This window comes from Kwoniella europaea, chromosome 1 (assembly GCF_036810445.1).
Source record: "Kwoniella europaea PYCC6329 chromosome 1, complete sequence".
Classification (NCBI taxonomy): domain Eukaryota; kingdom Fungi; phylum Basidiomycota; class Tremellomycetes; order Tremellales; family Cryptococcaceae; genus Kwoniella; species Kwoniella europaea.
The window spans coordinates 6,000,529-6,020,421 of NC_089487.1; the positions used below are offsets into that span (position 1 = coordinate 6,000,529).

Genomic DNA, 19,893 nt, shown 5'->3' on the forward strand with positions numbered 1-19,893 from the left:
AACAACACAATCGATTCAAATGTTGCGACGTCAGAATGAATGAAGGCAAGAGCGTGCGTGCGTGCGTGCTGTGGCTACGGCTCATCCATTAGTCGAACTTGATATTGCATTTTGACTCGTGACAATTATATCATCCTGCGTTCATCACATCATTACCCATCGCAAGACAAGTCAGCTATGCTACCTGAGAACATCGATCAGCCTCAGATGACCCATGAAGAGCTTCTGGCTTGCCTCCCCGCATCCCTCGATCAATCAAATCACGAAGAATGTCTGAAGTTTTGCCAAGAGCCCACCACGACGGAAGACCAAATTTTGGCTGTCGTCAGTCTGTTGTTCAAGTATATGGCAGAATCGATGAAAGAGAATGACAGGCTTTTGAAGGAAACTGCTTACAATGTCAGGAGAATTGGCAACATGGTGAGTAGCGAGTAGCGAGTGGGTTGGCGTGGCTCGATTGCCGTATTCATATATGTGTTGAACGGATTTGGAGTTATATCATTGTTCAATGACCACCTGTTGATCTAAAAAGCGAGTCAACATGCAACTCTCGGGTAACGATTATCCTCTACCTATCTATGAAGACATCAATGGGAAAAATCACCCGGATGGGATTGCCAAAGTAAGTGCTCGATCGAATTAGCACGATGTTCTTGGGCGTATAGAGTAATTATACTGATTGATCACTCTTCTTGAAAACCTTTGTCCTCTTAGAAGTACCATCACCTCGAGACGTTCGATCAGATCTGCGACCTGCCTTCACCAATCCTTGACAAATGGTGTAAATTCATCAATGAACAATTATATGAGATAGAGAAAGACCAAGATCATTTTTACCGAGCTAAATCTCTGTATGCGAGATTGGGAGGTGCGAGAAATGCCAGCGTTGATACAAGGGAGAGGATCTACGAGATGAAGAATACAGAGGGAAGAGGTAAGAGGACCAGGAAAGAGGGGAGTGGGAATGGGGATATGACGAAAAAGAAGAGAAAGACGAAGTAGTTGAATACCAGTATAAGGTCACACTATCGATGATACCCACTTTGCTGGTTGTAAAGTTATGAGCAACGACAGACACTATATTGTAAATAATTTGTATCATGAGATACGCTCTCTAATCTTACGTTGTGAATCGTCAATATATGCATCCTGTATATATACCTGGTGAACTACTCCAAATACTCTTTCAAGCTGCCCGTGATCTTCTCTATCCTCGCCAACACCCCTCGAGCAAGCAATTCCACATCTTTCGACTCATCCTCCAACAATTCCGCCAAGAACTCGGATACAGTCTCTGGAACGAACGATATCAGTTCGTCCATCTGTTTCTCCCAAACTTTATCTAATGCTTTCAAAGCTTGAATACGAGTTTTGATATCATCTGAACGGGTCATGAGGCATATGGAGGAGTTTAATCGACGTAGGACATTTTCGGAATTGGTCGATCCTGCCAAATCTGCTAGACATCTTGATATAGCTGAGTCTTCTTCGGATGATGAAGATGAAGGGAAGAGTGGTATCTGCTTGATCAAGTTGGGTAGGATTTGAAGGTATAGTTGATCGGTCCAGTATGATCCCTCGTCAACTTCGAAACATTTGCCTAAGACGTCCAATAACAATGTATGAAGTGGTTCATCTTTGATTGAACCTTCGGCGTAGGCTGGTAGAAGTTCTTGGATATGAGGTAAGAGTGTAGCGATATATGGCGATAGAAGGTTCTGAAAACAAAATATCAATACTTGTTGCGCAAGAATGGGACGGTACGGAATGGAATGCTTACCTTGAATTTGGCTAACAAACCCATCATGACATGCAACAAGACAATCTTTCTCTCAATTAATCGACCGTCATCGATAGCTAGTCAAGGTATCGAGTCAGTTGGTCTGAGAACGGCTTTGTACTTTTTGTATGGTCACCAACTCACCTTTACCATCGGCAAGATCAATGACAGCCCAATCGTACAGCCTGATAAAGAGCGGTTTGAAGGTAGCTTCGTTAAGCTTGGTAACCAATTCAAGGAAAGATCCGATTGCAGATTCCTCAATATCATTTATAGTCTACATATCCAACATCGTCAGCTTGGTATACATAGCAAAGTCTATACATTAGATTTGCATCACTCACCATTGCATCAACCTGTCGGAGTTGTAATCTATGTCGTAGATCAAACACATCCAAGAAAAACGCAAATACATTCTTCATCATACCAGGCAACTCATCTCGAGCGGCATTTTTGAGTGTCAATCTCAACAAATCAAAGAATGCTTTGATTGTCTCCTGATTGTCGTCATTTTGAGTGGTCTTCCATAATTCCATCAAGACAGGGAACAAAGCTTTGGTCCTGATATTCTTGGATATCGTAGTTGATGTCTTCAAAGTGAGTGATGAATCTTTTGATTTATGTTCCATGGTAGTTCGAATAATTGTTGCGAGCTGTTTGGAAGATATGAAAGTCGATACAACTTCCAATAAAGATGATAAGACCGAGAAAGATGATCTTATTATTGTAGAGATTGATTTGGGTGAAGTGACCAGCGTGAGCGATAGGGTGATGATAGATTGTATGTAAGGTATAATCCTGGAATTGAGATGTCGAACAAGTACTTCGACAAGCTCTAGTCCTCCAATAACGTTGGTTGTTTCTCCAATCTTGCTTATGGCAGCCACGAGATTAGGTACGACAGCTGATAGGGCGCCATCTTCGGAACTTAAAGCGGTAGTAGCGACAGTCTTAATAGCAGTAAGAGAAGCTTTGGTGCTTGATGCAACGGTGCCAAGCAGTGTCGAAGCTTTCTTGATGATATCACCAATGACTTTGGAGCATTTGGCCCTAATCTCGGACCTGATGAGCGGTACTCTGTCAGAGAAAGTATTGAGAGCCATGATGACGTCCTATGAGAACAGTGTGTAAGCGATAATTTCATTTCTCGCGGTGACGTCGGGACTTACCTGGTCAGTTCCTTCCGTGACAAGACGCAAGACAATAGTCAATAAGTTCTCTGCGGAAAGCAATTGCATAGCTCCTCCAAGAGCAGCTTGGATATTCTTAGGGATATCGGTCGACGCCAAAACGGGTTGAGAGGTCTTCGCTGCAAGCTGGATAAGGTTTTGTACGACCATTTGCACTGTAGCTTGAGTGCATGGCTTGCCACGAAGTTGCTCGATGAGAGCAAGGGTGAAGGTGAGAAGATGGTTGATTTGTTTGACGGGTCGATCGGAAGAATCGTTCTCGCCGATAGTCCTGCTGAGGAACGCTTCTTTCTCGCTTCGTGACAAATCACCAATCAATCTGGCTAACTCAGCGACAACCTGGGAGAGCACCTCGGTTCTGACCTGGATGTCGAAAGCCCCAGCTAAGCCAGCGGGCAGCTCCAGAACGACCGAGACAGGATTACCAGATCTACCCGCTTTGGTGGTGGCTCGATCGACAAGGAGCATGCAGATTGGGGCGAGGAAATCGGCCGGTCCGAGGGATTTGACCAAGTGCACGAAGAAACTGTGATGAAGATCAGTTGTGCTGCGATTCGAGAAGGAGACCAAGGTAAAAGAGGACTTACGGTAATATTCGATGCTTAGGCAATCGGCCAGCCATATCGGTGAAGATACTCAAGAAAGTCAAGGACTCTGCAACAAGTACATGATCAGCTTGGGTCGAGTCTGGATGCTACAGCTGACGCACCGTTGTACAGATCAAGAGTGTTTTCAGCTTTCTCTTGTAGAGACTTGGTCATGACAGGGACAATCCTAGATACAGTCTGTAAACGAGACAATGAGTCAGCGTACTGTATCTATATCGCCGTGGTCAGTTATGACAGGCTCACCTTCTCAACAACGCCAAAGCTGTACGCATCGTCTCGCTGGAAATCACTTGCACCCATGAACGTGAAGATAGGCATGACGTTATGCAATACCGCTTCAGGAATAAGTCGAGCAAGTTCAGAAGCGACCAACAATGCTCTTTGTGAAGTTCGAGGGTTTGTCGAGGCTAACATACATACCCGTCAGCTAATCGTCCAGTAGGATGACCAAATACCTTTAAATCGACATAAGCCCACCTCTGATGACCTTGATGATCACTTCAATACCAACATGAGCCCTGCCAATTTCCTGGGCATCATCAATCTTCTCAACCAACGCCAATATAGCGGCGAGGACTTCTTGTTCCAAGTAATCTACACCTTGACTAATCACTTGTCTCTTGGCAAGTAGAGAAGACAAGATAGACATGAGTGAAGCTACTAAAGAAGCATCTCCAGGTACAGCCTTCCAATCTCTCGATTCGATAAGAACCGTAAGATCCAATACGGCAGTAGTAGGTTTATCATCCTCAATCTCATCGTGTCGTTGTTTCTTTCTGTGCACGGTCGTTTCCAATGGCTCAGAAAGATGTTCGATGATTTCCACGATGCTGGAAGTATCCAGGTCAAATCGTTCGAGTAATTTCGAAGTGGCAAGTGATTCTTCGCTTGATAGTGCGTGTAATGATTGGATAAGAGCTAGGGTGTATTCAATCTTCTGATTAGGTGGAAGAGCAGCGAAGACTCCGTCGATCATACGTTGAAGTGACAATTCTCGCAGTTGATGTTGTAAGTCTGCGACTATATCAGCTATATGCTCGTAAAAAACAAGAAACGATTAGCAACTCACGAATGGCTGTGTCCATATGGAGAACAGATAATAGGAACTGCCAAGCGCCAGATTGCTCATCCGCAAGAACGCTGACACTCTCCTTTCTGAATGTTGAGAAGAGCAGAGTAAGGTATTCCTTCCTATTGTCTCTGGCAAGACCGCTAAGCCAAACGCTTTCTTTGTCTTTCTCATCTTTCAACGCGGTTATGAGAGGCAATAGTCCCCGAAGTATGGTATGATCGTATATGTTGGAAATGAGTTTGAGGAGAACTAGCCTTTCCCGGATAGATCCGTAGGAGATAATATGAGAGATCAAGCATCCAAGAACAGCTCGACGGTGACTGGCGAAGTTATCATATCAGCAGATGTACCAAGTCATTACATATTGGTTACTCACGCAGTATCCTTCTTGTTTTTGCCCGGAACGATGACCAAAGCAGCAGTATGTATTGTCTGCAATCGATTACTATCGACCACCAAATCATCTCCTGCTTCAATCAGTACGTCGAGGTACCTCTTTCGATCAGAAGGTTTGAGCAATTGTACCGAATCTATTTCATTTTATTAGCATGTGCTGGAAGGTTAGAGGGACAAACATGACTAACCAGATCTATCGCCATAAACGGTATCTAAAGCATAGATATTCTCACTAGACTGAGCGTTATCAGCCATGGCCTTCAGCAGGTCGACAGCTGCTGATCGGATAGGTTTCTCCGAGTCTTGCAGAGCGATCAGGACGATAGGTACCATAATTTGGAAATCGATACCTTGCTGACTTCGTATACCAGAATAGGCGGAAACGAAGGCGAGGGCGTGTCGAAGTGAGGCTGTTCTCAAGGCTGTGGAAGATGGACCAGTCCAGATTGATGCGAAAAATAGCAATGCGTCTTCACCTAGTTGAGCTAGGAGAGCTCGTAAGAGGTTTTGCGCCAAAGGAGTTGGCAACAAACCGGTGTTTGTCCATTGATACACTTCCTGCGCGAAGAGTTCGTACGACGCAGCATTTCCATAAGTATGATGATCCCCTTGAAGCCAAGTGATTCCAATGGCACGTCTGCGAACCGTGCCCAAAGCAGCCAGCAGAGAAAGAACGGCTCTTTGGGTCGTTCGTGCATCTTGTGTCTTCTTATAAACCGCATCTAGATATGGTGTGGAGAAAACGTCCTCAGAGTTATCGATTTCTTTAAACGAAACATTTTGCCTAGCCTTGATGTGTTGCAATGCTCGCAGGGCGACTGAGAGTTGTTTGTCGCCTTTCAAGGATGTGATGAGTTGTGCCAAAACCATATGAGCGAGAAGTCTAGCAGGGGCATGGGTGGAATCAAGTTGGCCAATGAAATACGTAATATCCTGGTCAAAGTGAGCGGAAGTAGTGGTCGCATCTATATCATGCGGTCAGCAGACTGTCACCATCCAGTTAAGCGTATCGAAGAGGATGAACGTAAGAAAGCGCATCAGAGGGTGGTGCATGAAGTCTGTAGCACACCTTATGGTATCTTGACCGCTCCTCTCGAGAAGAAGAGCAAGATAACCGATCGCGACTTCTAGGTATAATCATTTGCGCAAAGAGGGGAAAATTGAAAAAAGCACATTGGCAGCAATGAAACGCATACCCACTAGCTAAAACAGCTGCAATAAGCTGGTTAAACTTCGTCAAACCACGTTGATCGTTTTCTAACCTAGCTTTCAAGATCTCTGGGCCAATCTTACTGAGCATGTCAATCGACTTAAAGTCACCGCCGAAGACCTTGAGCACTTCATTTTTCGTGAGCGATGAATTCTTCTCTATAGCCAATAGACAGGGGAAGAGCAATTCCTGGAAGATTTGTCTTCCTGCATTTGGGTACTTCTTCAAAACTTTATCCGTAAGAAGTGTATTCGAAATGTAATCAAGATGATGTCCGATGATAGACGGTTTAGGAATTGCACTCCAAAAAGTAGGTCGGACACCAGCAATGTACTTCTCGACAAACGTGATTTCCAAAAGTTGTTCGGGATCTTGATACAAAGCTTGAATCACAGACTCATCGGTATCGCCCAATCGAGCTACCAATGCTGCAACAGCTGATTCATCTTTAGACCCAGATTGGTGCAATTCCATAACTTCCTTGATCCCCTGCACTCTACTGGAGATATCGGCAGCGTATATATTGAGGAAAGCTGCTTCGTCTGCTGGCTTCTGGACGAGCTGATGATCGATCTGAGCGATTGCTGAAGCGTCAACGTATACGGAGTCCACGATGGTGGGATGTCGTTCTCGCAAGTTGACTAATAGCGATTTACAAAGATCTTTAGTGTCTTCGGACGAGTTTTCACTTGAACCAAGTCGCAGAAGAGTTGAAGCAGCGAGTTGAGCGATAGATTTGGGTAGTTCACGATATTCCAAGATTGATCGAATGGTCTTGAAATGAATTTCAGGTTCTTCCAAGATGACAGCGACGACAGTGTTCATAGCGGTCTCGAACTTGTATTTCTCCAAGGCAGCGACAAGGATTTGATCCAGTTGTTTGACTTTTGAGAGGCTTTGAGACGCATTGTCACCCAATCCGTAGGAGTAACCGGGTCTATCATTGAGGATCACGAGGAGTGTAAGAATACGCTGAGAGGCATTGGCACCGCTGTTAGGTGTAAGGATGGAAGATACAATAGCATGGAAAGCTTCATCGGTAAGAGTGACGGAGCGAGTGAGTAGAACCGATGGTGGGTACACAGCCGCGTTGATGTCCTCACCGGCGAAAGGTGTAGAAAGGATAGTGACGAATGATTCGACCATGACCTTGACTAGGCCTTCTTGTACACCTCTACCATTCTTTCCACCATCAAGGAGATCGACCATGATAGCTGTCCAGAAAGTCAGGAGTGCTCGATGCACTATCTTCTCCTTGATGGCTTGCTGAACCATTCCTGCTACATCGGAGAGCAGTCGGAGAGACTTATCTCGTGCCGGTGAGATGGCATTGGTGATATACGATCGAGGTACAGGCTGAGCGCCCTTGATGAGTGGGAAGAATGGAGCAAAGTATACCGAATCTTGAGGAATAGTGAGAATGGCGAGTATACGAGGGAAGTTTGGTGATTCGTGATATGGTAGAAACACTTGAAGTAGGGTTTCTGCGTTCATTTCATGTACCCTGTTTAAAAGCATGTTAGCTCTCTTGCGGCTCACTGACGGAGAAATGTAGTCATGATTCACCTGAATCTTCTTACAAGCCATTCTATACATTTTCCGCCAGCCATTATACCTATCCATTTACCCAACCTCCTCAAACACCTTCCAAGGAGTACATCGAGCTCATTGTTCTCCTCTTGACTCAACATCATCCTATCTGTCCTCTTTGACTTTTCCGAGAACAGCTCTTCCTCGAATTCCTCCATATATGGATCAAGTGACAGGAGCTCCTCGAAGCCCGACTGAGCAAGGGCGAAGATGGAATCGAGGTCATGGGTGGAGGCTACTTTAGGAGGGAAGAGGTAAGATCTTGAAGATGGTTGACCGTATTTGGATGTGAGACGAGCAGCGTCGAGAGACGCGATGTTTTGTAGCTGGGCGGCGAGAGAGGACATTTTGATTGGATTGTCCAAGGGTATATGCCTGCCCAATGCAATTTTGGGAATTGATTATAATGAAGGTAAAGTTTGAGGTGAAATTCTGAAATGAAATTATTCTCAACTTTTGACTTTTGGCGATCGTGAACGGAGATCAAGTCAATGTCCGTGTGGTGCGGTCTGGGATTGTGGTTCCTGGATGTCTGAAAAAGTTAGAATCCCATACACAACTTTTGTTTTTGCCTTCCGTCAATAACATTTTGCATCTGCACATAGATCGATCATCTCTGCTTGAGTGTCTAATCAGCTCTGCAGAATGCAAGGTGAGCTAGATGATTGTCGATTCGGTGACCTGGGTAGCTAACATTGCGTCATAGCGTCATCTTCAAAGCTCAAACCAACTCAAGACCCCTTGTCGGGCTCGGAGTCAGAGTCCGAATCCGACTATTCTTCATCTGATGTGACAGAAGATGAAGATGGAGATGAGCTTACACCAGCTCTTGATGCCGCGATTCTGAGAACGCTTAGTAAGATCAAGAGGAAAGAAGGTGTTTACGGGAAAGAGGATGTCTTGCAAGAGGAATTAAAGAAAGCTCAAGAAAGGGCTGAAGCGAAAGGCATCAAAGCGCCGGTGGTAAAGAAGGTCGTGGAGAAGGTAAGCATGCATATTCAAAGATCCATGGATGACTTTTCGTTCATTTGAGTTCAAGAGCTGACTGTTCACCAACACAAATAGCCATACCTCCTTCAAGATTATCATCGAGCCAAGCTTCTCTCCGGAAGCAATCAGGAAGATGATGAAGACGGAGAAAACGAACAACCACTCACATACGTCCAATCCAAGCGAAAGTTGAAGGAAGAAGCTGTATCAGCGTTCAAAGCACTTGCTTCGGATGATTCAGATGATGACGGCGAAGAATTCATCAAGAAGAGAGAGAAAGACGAGGGAGAAGAAGATATGGAGGACGGAGAGTACAGACAGTTCTTATTGGAAATGGGAGGTGGTGAAGATGAAGTTCGAAAGATATTGGGAATGGGCGATCAGCCTATTTCTACTGCTTTGGATGAAACAGTCGAAAATGAGAAAGGAGAAAAGGACGTAGTCCTGGCGAAAGTCGAAAAAGAGGAAATTGCAGCTAAGAAGCAGGCTAAAAAGGAGAAGAAAGCTAAGAAAGATGATGAGTTCTTGATGAAGTATGTTGAACCCTTATTAGTGCAATATATCCACAAGACTGTATACTGATGAAATGTTATAGCTATATCCTGAATAGAGGGTGGATTGATCGATCAGAAAATCATGTACCGACGTATAAGGAAGTTGTGGGTGATGACGAAGAGTCAGATGAAGGGGTGGAAGAGAAACCTAAAGCTGGTCCATCGAGTCATCCTTGGGGTGAACTTGATGAAGAGGATGAATTTGATGATAAAGCAGATGCCTTTGAGGCTGAATACAATTTCAGATTTGAAGAACCGTAAGTCGTTCCCAATCATAGCAAGCGATCAAAGCTAATATGCTTCTATATAGTGGAGCTTCCAATATCTTGTCACATCCTCGTCAGATCGACACCTTAGTTAGAAGACCAGATGATGCACGTAAGACAAAACGAGCCAGACGAGCCGAACGAAAGGCAGCTGAAAAAGCAGCTCAGGAAGAAGCCTTGAAAGCTAAGAAGGGGTCTAAGAGGAGAGAAATGGAAAAGAGGATGGCTGCGCTGAAATCTGATCTAGCAGCTGAAGGTGTCGATGGGGAAGTAGATTGGGATTCGTTACAGAAAGTGCTGGATGGTGAATGGGACGAGAATGAATGGGAGAAAGTGGTAGGAAGGATGTTAAGTAAAGCAGGCGAAAAAGAAGATGAAGATGGTAAACCCGTTTGGGATGATGATATCGGTGATGCGGAGTACGATGATCTGGATGAAGATGGAGGTTATCCATACAATCAGGATGGAGAAGAAGAGGCAATGGACATCGATGGAGAATATGGTGAAGAAGATGAAGGGCCCATTAATATGGTATGTTCAGTCTCCTTAATCTCATAGAACGACTGCTAATGACGGTAATACAGGATGCCGACTTTATTGACGAAGAACCAAGTAAGAAGAAGCGCAAGAAGGATAAGAAGAAGAACAAGCAGAAAGAACGAGACGTTGAAGAACCATCGATCGAGGATCAATCGAGTCTGACCTTGAAAGATAAAGCTCAAGCTGTCAAGGAAGTGATGGAAGAATACAAAGCATTAGATCATGAAGATATCATCGGTGGAGATCTACCTACAAAATTCAAATATACGAAATCGGCACCTGTATCCTTCGGTTTGACACCTGTGGAAATCCTTTTGGCTACTGATGAAGAACTCAATAAGGTACTCAGTGTGAAGACTATTGCGCCCTATCGAAAGGGCGGTATAGGACATCAAGGTAAAGGCTTAGGTCAGCGAGTGAGACAGTTGAAAGAAGATTTGAGGAAGAGGAAGTGGGGTCAAGACGATAACGAACGGAAACCTTGGAAGGAGAATAGGGCGGAACATGCGGCTAAGAAGGATTCGAAGAGTGGGGTGGAGGGAGGCGGAGGCGAAGAGAAGAGGAGCAAGAAGAGAAAGGGGAAGAAGGAGAGGAAGAGAGCGGCCGTAGGGGGAGAGGAAGGAGGAGAAGCTCAGGTGTAGATGTGAATTCCTGTATGCCATATTTAAAGCACGATTGTTCGTGTGGCAAGAATGTATCGTGGTGTTTCATATTGTACACTAGATAATCCTGAAACGTTGTTTACGTCATGCTGTCTGCTACTGCTTGTGCGAAATGGGCGTGTATCCCTGTCATGCATGAATCAGTCTGAATACGTATGACTCCAATGTTGGGTTGTACAATGCGTTCATTCTTCCAAATCCACCACAAGTGATCTGCAATACGAAATGTCACAGGCGGGTTGCTCAACAGTGACATCGACAGGAGGAACGAAAAGAGAAAACGATTGACAACGTTGTCACACCTAGAACCACAACCAAATCCAAACTCAAGTGTCCTATCATGTCTTCTACCCGAGCTCGATCGAAATGATCCTGTCGCTTGCGATAAGTTCTCAGCAGTGGCGACAAGACAGCAGAAGGTAGCTCTCATGTTATTGTCGCTGGAAAGAATCAATGAGAAAAGGCAATATGTCACCAAGGCTTACGATGCAATCTCGAAAGAATCTGCAATACATGCAGACAAGTGTAAGTTGAAACTCTGCCTTGCCTCCTTACAGAAGACCGATCGATACTTCCAGTTAAAGCTGATATCTTGGTATAGGCCGTATATTCAATCGTCGTAGCTGAGGGAGGACCATTGCCACCTGCCGTAGAAGTTGACGGAAAGTTGTGTCCTGATGATATGCCCAAAGTAAGTACAACTCCCCAAATCTACTTCTATGTCTATCATGCGATACTCATTTACGACTTGATATCTTCAGGAATACACCAAAATCTCATACTCCGAGGATATCATATCTCTCCCACCGCAACACATAGATGAATGGTTGATCTTCCACGGTGAACGTCCAGAAGATTTCGGATCAATGGATCATCTCGATAGATACAAATTGTTGTTCGTGCTTAAGGGAGGTACGATGAATGATTCGGTGAGGAAGTATAAGAAGGAAAGAAATGAAAAGAGGACTTTGGAGACTATCGATCTTACGAAGGATGATGGTAAACCGAAACGACCCAGAAGAAGTTGTACGAAGCAATAGCTTCTCTGACTCTTTCTTTTGAATACATAATCCAAAACCCGGACTTATACACCTTGAACGATATCGAATTTTCGCGATGACTGTACTTGTAAAATTCGTACCATATATGATTGTATATACCATATTAACGAAATTGATGAATGAGTACTGCATGTAATCTCCGTTGGCCGTATATCAATCCTCTTTTGTATGTTAGATAGATCAGACATGACATGATAACGAGCTATGCATGATACCTTTCTTTATACCTTTCTTTCCACATGCTACGATACGACACGATACGATGTTGACAAGAACAACTACTTCACAATGATATAGGCGATGCGTAAGATCATACAGGAGACTGAATAAAACCTAGATCGAAGATAAGGAGAAATGAAGAGTTGTCGTGTATAACTTTTTCTTGTTATAAACAATTCAATATTCAACCTATTCCTACCCAATTACCAAATCCTACTCATCGCAACTCCCGTCGATGACACATACAACGATTATACTTGATTCGACAGTACAAAAAGGCTTCGAATGAGATGAACGGAGATACAGTTGGGATGAATGTTTAATGATGATGCTGTTTGGCTTGATGTCTCTTCAGAGCGTCCATCCTACGATGCAAATATGCAAATATCAGCTTTTCATTTCCTATTCCAATGCCATTCTAAACAGCCAACTCACCTAGTGAAATTCTCTCCACATTCATTACAAGTGACTTTCGGTTTATCCTTGATCGTCCTCCACAGGACAGCCTTCTCTTCTGATAATTTACCATCCAGGACCAATTCACCTTCTCTTCGAGCGTGGCGAGCCATGTGTCGGGGTAAATCGTATTTACGTGTAAATACGTCGGTGCATCGGTTGTATGGCTAAGTCACGAAAGAGAACCATCAGTTTTTGTCCTCAGAACTAAATCGACAAGAATTTGATTGATTGAATAGACTCACGGGTAGAGGGTTAACATATTCACATTGTACTCCACCACTGGGCACCGCAGCACCACCACTCGATCTTCTTCCACCTCTATTCCCACCAGGTGGTGAATCACCAACTTTCCTAACTTTTTTAATCGTTCCTCCCTTGGTCACTCCTCCAGGTGCGTTCGCAGGATTGACCAAAATCTTTCCTCCTCCACCTGCAGTTTTATTCGCAGAAGCAGTAGCTCTCTTCGTTCCAGCTATCACTCTTCCTCCTCGAGCACCGGGTCTACCTCTTTTATTCGTCGCTCCTCCTCCATACTCCGAATCATTCCCATCTGATATCGGTTCTGAAGAAACTGACGGACTCTTATATTCACTTCCACTTCCAATTTCACCTTCATCTTCTTCTTCAACAGCTTCCTCTGATAATTCCCTTTTCAGCCCAGGGTTATCCATAGGTTCCATAGTCATCTCACTTCTCCTTCTCTTCTTGGGAGGTTCATTCCCACCAGCACCACCAGTGGATTTAGTAGTAGTGGGTATGGAAGTAGGTGTAGGAGGGGGTAAACCAGTGGGTATACCACTAGATCTCCATTTATCTACAGCTTCCGCGCCAGCTTTCCTCTTACCTTTATGGTCGAATGAACTGGACACTTCATATACTGGTAATTGAGGTTTGGGTGGGTGTGATTGCGACTTTGATTGAGAAGCGGCTGCACGCCATAAGAGATCCAACCCACTCTGAGCAGATTGTGAAGAGGTGGAGGGTGATCTCCTTTCGTGACCCACCGTGATTTCCTCGTCATCATCTTCCGCCTGTCCATCAGGAGGTACACCCAGAGGTAACGCCGAAGACTGTTTGATACCTGATAGGGTGGATGCTGAGGCACCAATAGGTAAAGATTGTTGATGCTGTAATGTACCAGGCCGCTGAGTGGGGTCTTGAACTCTAGGTGAAGCAGGTGGAGGTGGCATTCTGTTGTTACCGGAATTGGTATTACCGCTTGCTCTATCTCTTTGAGCTTGAGCGAATCCTGCCGGATTATATCCAGAAGATAAGAACCTTGGAGATTGAGGATTGGTCGATACCCATTCTATACTAGGGATACACCAATCGCTTTCCTCGGACGACGTGGAGGCAGCATCGGTGGTAGAGCTGGATGTGGAGGATTGTCGAACTACACTGGGTTGTGGCTGTTGCGGCGTGACAAAATTTACTTCTGGTCCCTGTGGGGGTCGATGTTGGAGGATATAAGGTTCGAAGATCGGTTGTGTAGATGATGACTGATACAATGAGGATGTACCGTTCAATGCTCTGACAGCTTCGTCCGCTTTAGCTAATGCCTCAGCTTGTCTCAAAGCTAATTCAGGATCGATGTTCTTCCCATTCGCATCCGCTCCACCAAATCCTGCGTTTACGGAGGCGTGATACCCATTACCATTTATGCTCTGCTGGGAGGAATTGAAGATGTTGGGACTATTCTCAGGAGATCGGGAATATCGAGGAAAACCTTCGGGACCATAACTTGATCCGAGATGGGAAGGTATCTGAGGATGATACGAGGTGGTTGATCCTTCTGTGGAAGTGGAGTATGATCGATCATGATTACGAGTACTGTTGGTGGTGGTATTTCTACCGTTGGCGGGTGTGGGTATAGGATCTGACTGTGGTGGATGAGGTGATTCTGAATCTGATTGATGACCCAACACCTGGGTGATACCCAATGCAGAAGGGGCCATTCCCAATCCCGATGCAGGTGGGATAGCAGTCTGAGGGGATTTGACCTGTAATCCATCTAAATGATTCGCTAATTGATGTCCACCTTCCTTTTCCTTTTCCTCAGTGTTTATATCGATATCCATCTGATCCAAATCGCTCTTCAGAGTTAATGGATTCCTATTCGCTCTAGGCGTCCTGATTCCTGTAGAGCTAGGCGAGAGGGGAACACTACTGCCTGTCGGAGTAGTAGGCAGGGTACTAGCTGAAGATGATCCACCAGATAATACTCTCCGCAGGGCTAATCCCCTTGTAGGTTGTGGTGATGATTGGTCGGTGGACATGGGTTCTTCAGTCAATATCGATGAGAGAGGAGTGAATGATTCGGCAGGTTTGGATCGCGGTGATCTAGGTGAACGAGGTGATTTGGGTGATTTGGCTTTGGTCATATTGGATATAGGAGGTGTTTTGGTTTTACTAGGTGGGGATTTGGCTGATACCATTTTCCGCTGTTGATAATGCTATGCTATGGGAAGATGAGTCAGCTTGTTCAACATTTAGTTTGTAGCCCGCTAACACATACTTGGATGGTATATCACGGCTGTCAGAGGGAAGGATGACATGTAAATACTCACGTTTTCTGAGCCGGTCGATCGTTGCCAAGTAAGTCTTCTTTGGATCGTCCGAAGAACCGACAAGCCAAGGTGGAGGCTGCTGGAGTTGGATTTGAGCGATACGTGTAAAGGATTACTACAGAAGTGTATGATCGGTCTTCCGAGCTTTCTCCTTCCTTCGACTCTTCCTATAAGGTGCGGTACTGTCCAATTGTGATGTGTGGAAGTATGATGATGAGTAAGAAGGGTGGTGATGATGGCCAAGTGAGTGAGTGAGCAGCGGTGGTTGATGATTGATGTCACCGCTATTTCCTTCCAGTGGTTGACTTACGAGAAGCACGCGTTACTCCTTAAAGTGGGTGGCAAATATCAAATATCAAATATCAAAGATATCACCTCGGTCTTTTCCATTCGGAAAGCTGGGTGGCAAATTCAGTCTCGTGGCACGGTGGCGAATTCTCCTAGCACCAAAACACAGCAATAAAATACAAGGTATGCAACATGCATGGTTATTTTTGGTGCGGGGACGATAGGTCACTAGTTATATACAACGAAATATTGCAGGTCTCACCCAATATTAAAAGATGTTAGTTCTTAAATCCAAGGGTTCTCGCCAATTTACCTCCCTTCGCTTGATCTTTACCATCTGCTTTACCCTTACTCGTCGAACCCTCAGCTATACTCGGAGAAATGGTAGAGTTGCCACTATCAAGCTGATCCAGGAGTTTCAACAGATCCTTAGAAGCCGAATCGAACGATCGATTCTTATCGCCAGTTGAAGCCATGAAGCTATCACCTGAGATACCCTTTCCATCGTCGAGCTCTTTCCATCTGTGAAGGATAAATGGATGTCAGTAGTCATAAATAGGGATACGACTGAGGACCGGACGCAGAAATGAGAGACATGCAAGGACGGAATTATGACTCACTTGTCGATTTGCTGCCTGATGGATTTCGACTTCAATCTGAAGTGTGTTTTGATCTCATTCTCGACTATGTCCAAAGTGAATTTGTGTCAGCTATGTTCAGATCTCGATCGCATGCCAGCTCACAAGGATGAGGAGGATTTTTGATGTTGTTCCCCATAGCATCGACCAAAACCATTCGTCGGACATTCGCTGAATACGATTTACTTGCCGATGTCTACGACCAATTGGATAACCGAAATGTCAGCTAATCAGTCGGGCATACTGGCAATAGCCTCACAAAAGCCTAGACTTACACCAGCATCATTTGCCCATCCTGCCATTCCAAGGTTAGCTCAACTGGGAGTTCGTCGTATGGGCAGCTGACATTTCAACTCACCTGGTTCATTGGTGTACGGCTCTTCACATAAAATCAAACTCTGTATAGAAATCAGAACTTGAAGTAAAGTCGATTGCCCAGATATCCAACCTGGTCCCTGCCATGTGCCCAAAAGACTTAGACAGACTTTCTACTCGTATATAACGTACAGGATGTCAAGGTCAGCTCCGTATGAACGATCCCAACGATAGGGAAGGAAATGTGAGTTTTGGGGATTCATTCGAGGATGTATTGATTAGATAACGAAGAAGGGTGGCGAAACCCAAGGTGAAGAGTGACAGAGTAACGCTTACCCCATCAGCATACAAATTAGGGTTCAACCTATACCTCCCCCCGTTGGTTGTCATAAACTTGACATTCGGACAACGTTGATTATAATCCAATGGAAGGAAAATATCAAAGATGAAACAACCATTTTCGTAGGGTGTACCTTCAGGTCCAATTATCATAGCTTTCAATACGTCTACTCGAGTTTCGTCAACTCTCAAGAATATTGTCGAATGCCATGCGACTGGAAGAGAGGTGGTAAGGATGGCTAATTCTTTCGCTATCGCTAATGATCTTTTAGGCATATCCTGATTATAAGACGCGACGTCTTCGTAAGCTACTGTCCATAGCCTTAGTAAAACTATGCCAAAGGTAGCTTACCATCCCTTCCAGCGATTGTATCGATCCGTTGAAAGCATGTCTATAAACCTTTTTATCACTTGTAGACGTCGCTTCTTCCGTCAAGTTGCAATACTGGAATCTTGCTCTTCCTGCCCATTCCTCGTCTAATACCACCGCATGTCATCAGTTTCGACCGCTAATATGATTGCCATCTCGAAAGAACTCACACATCTTGATGGTAGATTCGTCAGTTTGACCTTGAGATACCTTCTCCTCTACTGATACGCCAGTCTCTGGTAGTCTAGGCAATGACTCCCTCATCCTATCCACGAAGGGTTTACCTTTAGTCTCAATCAGGGATTTATCGATGGTTTGAGCCGAAGCAACGATACGTTCGCTACGATATAAAACGGTTGAGGAGATCAGTTATCATCCTCAGCGGCCACAGCAGGTTACACAATGTATAGCTGAATGCTCACCAGAAACTTCTCAATTGGTAATTAGAATCCTGTTTTTCTTCCTGCTTTTTCTCCCTCTCCCTTCTTGCTAATTCAGATTTACTTATTCTCAAATCTTCTTCCGTCATCATCACATCTTCAGAGGATTTGGATATATTATCAACAGATTTCAACCCCTTCAAAGCTGCTTGGGCTTGTATAACGCAATTCTCCAATAACTCCCTAGGTGATGAGGCGCCTTCATAGGTCACAGTAACAGAACGAGGATCTTGGGGCAAAATTTCACTTGAGATAGGTCGCATTTGAGGCATAGCTAACATACTAGCTAAAGCTTCGTGGTTCGATACGATCTACACAAGGGAATCATATCTTCAGCATATTGTGTGATTTGCACGTACGGATGATGTGACTTACCTCTAACCAATCGAATAACGCTCTGTATAGATCTGATCTTTTTGACATATCCAAGAGAGAATCATTCCTCAATAGATCATTCACGAAGGCACTTCTCCTTCTCAGATGCGCCAAAGCGGTAGGATGGACCAGATGATCTGAAGTTTTCGCACCTCCCGGTCTATTCAGGTCAGGTAAGAATACCCGGACTTGCGAGAGGAGCAGAGCGGTCTTAGCATCTGAAGCAATTTGGGCTTTTTCAGCCTTTTGTTGACCGGTACGCTGTTTATCCCATTTATCAGCTTTTTTTCGAATGTTCATACGATAGGACCTACTCACGTCCTCTACTCCACTTCCATCGTATCCCGTACCTTTAGAGGAACCTTTACCTCTATTGACCACCTTTTGTACTAAACCCAGTCCCGAAGAATATGAATGATCTTCTTCCAACGTGCCGTCCGCTTCGTCTGTGCTATTTTTATCTTTCGTCAATCCACCAAGGAATGTTTTCTGTTTTTTCACGGGAGGGGAGGTTGTTGTTCTGGAAGCGCTGGAAGACAAGGATTTATTGTCACTGCCCTCCGAGAAGGCTTGTTCTATCATGTGTAGTCCGACTCCTAGGATTATACCCTATGTACAGTGTGATAATATCAGATCAATCGCGTCTTGTGCAAGAGACGAAACGTTGTCTTACTTGAAGGTTAGGACAATGCAGCAGAATATCTTCCGATTGCTTCCCGTTACGGTCCACCTTTTCACCACATGCCAGACAGGTGATTTGATGACACTGAGGACATGTAGGTCGGATTTTGCTGCTTAGATAAGTGGTGAATGCGGGAAAATCAGGCTGTAATGTAGATAATCAGCTGTCTCCTATCTGTAACGAGTACACAGCTGAACATACGAAAAGAACGAAGAAATCCTCTTGTTTCCTCTTAAACTGATATCCACATCCAGCAGAACAGCCCATTCTCCCTTCAGCCAACATCGAGTAAAGTTGAAAGAGGAAGCTTTGTTCATCTGAACCAACAACCTCATCGCATCAGCTATCGCATTCACCAAAAATGTGAGGCAGGCAGCTGAACAGACAGATAACTCACTTCCTTCGGGACATCCAGACATCCATTCGCCTCTGCCTAAGATTTCTACGTCATAATTACTTCCTGCTGATACTGATATCTTCATGTGCTTAGCTTCCTCTACAGGTTCGATCACTTTTTCTATTCGATCTTTGGAAAAGAATATACCAGCGTATGGGTCGGAAAGAATTCTGTCTTCTGGTATTTCACCTATGAGACAACATGGCTTTTTATAAGCTTGAAGGAATATATCAAGAGAGGTGTGCTCCAAATAGCTTACCGTCATCCTCGAACCCATCTACCAGAACTTCCTCGCTCCCGCTCTCGGCGTCACTTCCCTCCATATCTTCATCACTATCTTCCACCACGATCGCTTCCTTGCCTTTGCTCGAACTGGCTTTGCTGAATACTTCCTCCTCATTGTCGGAAGGTATATCATCGAATTCACCAGCAAAGACTCTTTCCTGTAACAAGGAGTCAGCTAAATAACCTTGGATCGGGCGGAGCAGCCAACGTACGGCAGCTGACATGACATCCCCTTTTGTCCTCTTCAACGCTGCTCTAGCTCGTCCACCTGGGATACCCATGTCCAGCAGCTGGACAAACGCTGGGTCGGACATGTTGTGTTGTGTCGGATTGACAGTCGATTGTTGGTTGATCAGGGGTTGAAGGCTCGGCGGATAAATTGATAGCTGATAAGGAATTACGAGAGAATGATCTATTCTCTATTGGAAATTGAAAGTGAAAGTGTTCACTTGATTTCGGTATCCAATAGGTGTAGCGTTTTCCACCCGACGGGATGCTCAAAAGGATGAAGGAGAAAGGAGGAGAATCAATTCATGCATCCATCCCTTTCCATGCACGGACCTACACCGGAGAATGAGATGAGTCAACCTTTACTCAACC

The 19,893-nt window shown here is 44.7% G+C and overlaps 6 protein-coding genes across 6 annotated transcripts; 3 read left to right on the forward strand and 3 right to left on the reverse strand.

Moving 5' to 3' along the window:
- Positions 1-177: 177 nt before the first annotated feature.
- V865_002288 (uncharacterized protein) lies at positions 178-1,002 on the forward strand (the record flags this gene model as incomplete). The annotated part of the gene is made up of 3 exons (XM_066226090.1): positions 178-420; positions 533-622; positions 715-1,002. The coding sequence occupies 3 exons, from the start codon at positions 178-180 to the stop codon at positions 1,000-1,002; spliced, it is 621 nt and encodes a 206-aa protein (XP_066082187.1).
- Positions 1,003-1,169: 167 nt separating this feature from the next.
- Positions 1,170-8,193, reverse strand: V865_002289 (uncharacterized protein; the record flags this gene model as incomplete). Its single annotated transcript, XM_066226091.1, has 14 exons — positions 1,170-1,718; positions 1,781-1,857; positions 1,925-2,057; positions 2,125-2,892; positions 2,950-3,496; positions 3,558-3,624; positions 3,680-3,755; positions 3,822-3,985; positions 4,056-4,592; positions 4,648-4,970; positions 5,027-5,180; positions 5,235-6,011; positions 6,247-7,760; positions 7,823-8,193. 14 exons carry the CDS (start codon positions 8,191-8,193, stop codon positions 1,170-1,172), a joined length of 6,057 nt encoding a protein of 2,018 aa, XP_066082188.1.
- A 298-nt stretch (positions 8,194-8,491) lies between these two features.
- V865_002290 (uncharacterized protein) lies at positions 8,492-10,837 on the forward strand (the record flags this gene model as incomplete). Its single annotated transcript, XM_066226092.1, has 6 exons — positions 8,492-8,498; positions 8,553-8,830; positions 8,912-9,369; positions 9,432-9,647; positions 9,701-10,187; positions 10,241-10,837. 6 exons carry the CDS (start codon positions 8,492-8,494, stop codon positions 10,835-10,837), a joined length of 2,043 nt encoding a protein of 680 aa, XP_066082189.1.
- Positions 10,838-11,326: 489 nt separating this feature from the next.
- Positions 11,327-11,898, forward strand: V865_002291 (uncharacterized protein; the record flags this gene model as incomplete). The annotated part of the gene is made up of 3 exons (XM_066226093.1): positions 11,327-11,383; positions 11,460-11,549; positions 11,620-11,898. The coding sequence occupies 3 exons, from the start codon at positions 11,327-11,329 to the stop codon at positions 11,896-11,898; spliced, it is 426 nt and encodes a 141-aa protein (XP_066082190.1).
- A 559-nt stretch (positions 11,899-12,457) lies between these two features.
- On the reverse strand, positions 12,458-15,032 carry V865_002292 (uncharacterized protein; the record flags this gene model as incomplete). Its single annotated transcript, XM_066226094.1, has 3 exons — positions 12,458-12,503; positions 12,574-12,761; positions 12,840-15,032. 3 exons carry the CDS (start codon positions 15,030-15,032, stop codon positions 12,458-12,460), a joined length of 2,427 nt encoding a protein of 808 aa, XP_066082191.1.
- Positions 15,033-15,730: 698 nt separating this feature from the next.
- V865_002293 (uncharacterized protein) lies at positions 15,731-19,607 on the reverse strand (the record flags this gene model as incomplete). Its single annotated transcript, XM_066226095.1, has 16 exons — positions 15,731-15,974; positions 16,073-16,136; positions 16,196-16,286; positions 16,366-16,385; positions 16,449-16,578; positions 16,742-17,023; positions 17,097-17,221; positions 17,285-17,454; positions 17,537-17,865; positions 17,930-18,190; positions 18,248-18,538; positions 18,603-18,755; positions 18,813-18,928; positions 19,009-19,197; positions 19,268-19,451; positions 19,506-19,607. 16 exons carry the CDS (start codon positions 19,605-19,607, stop codon positions 15,731-15,733), a joined length of 2,751 nt encoding a protein of 916 aa, XP_066082192.1.
- Positions 19,608-19,893: the final 286 nt, after the last annotated feature.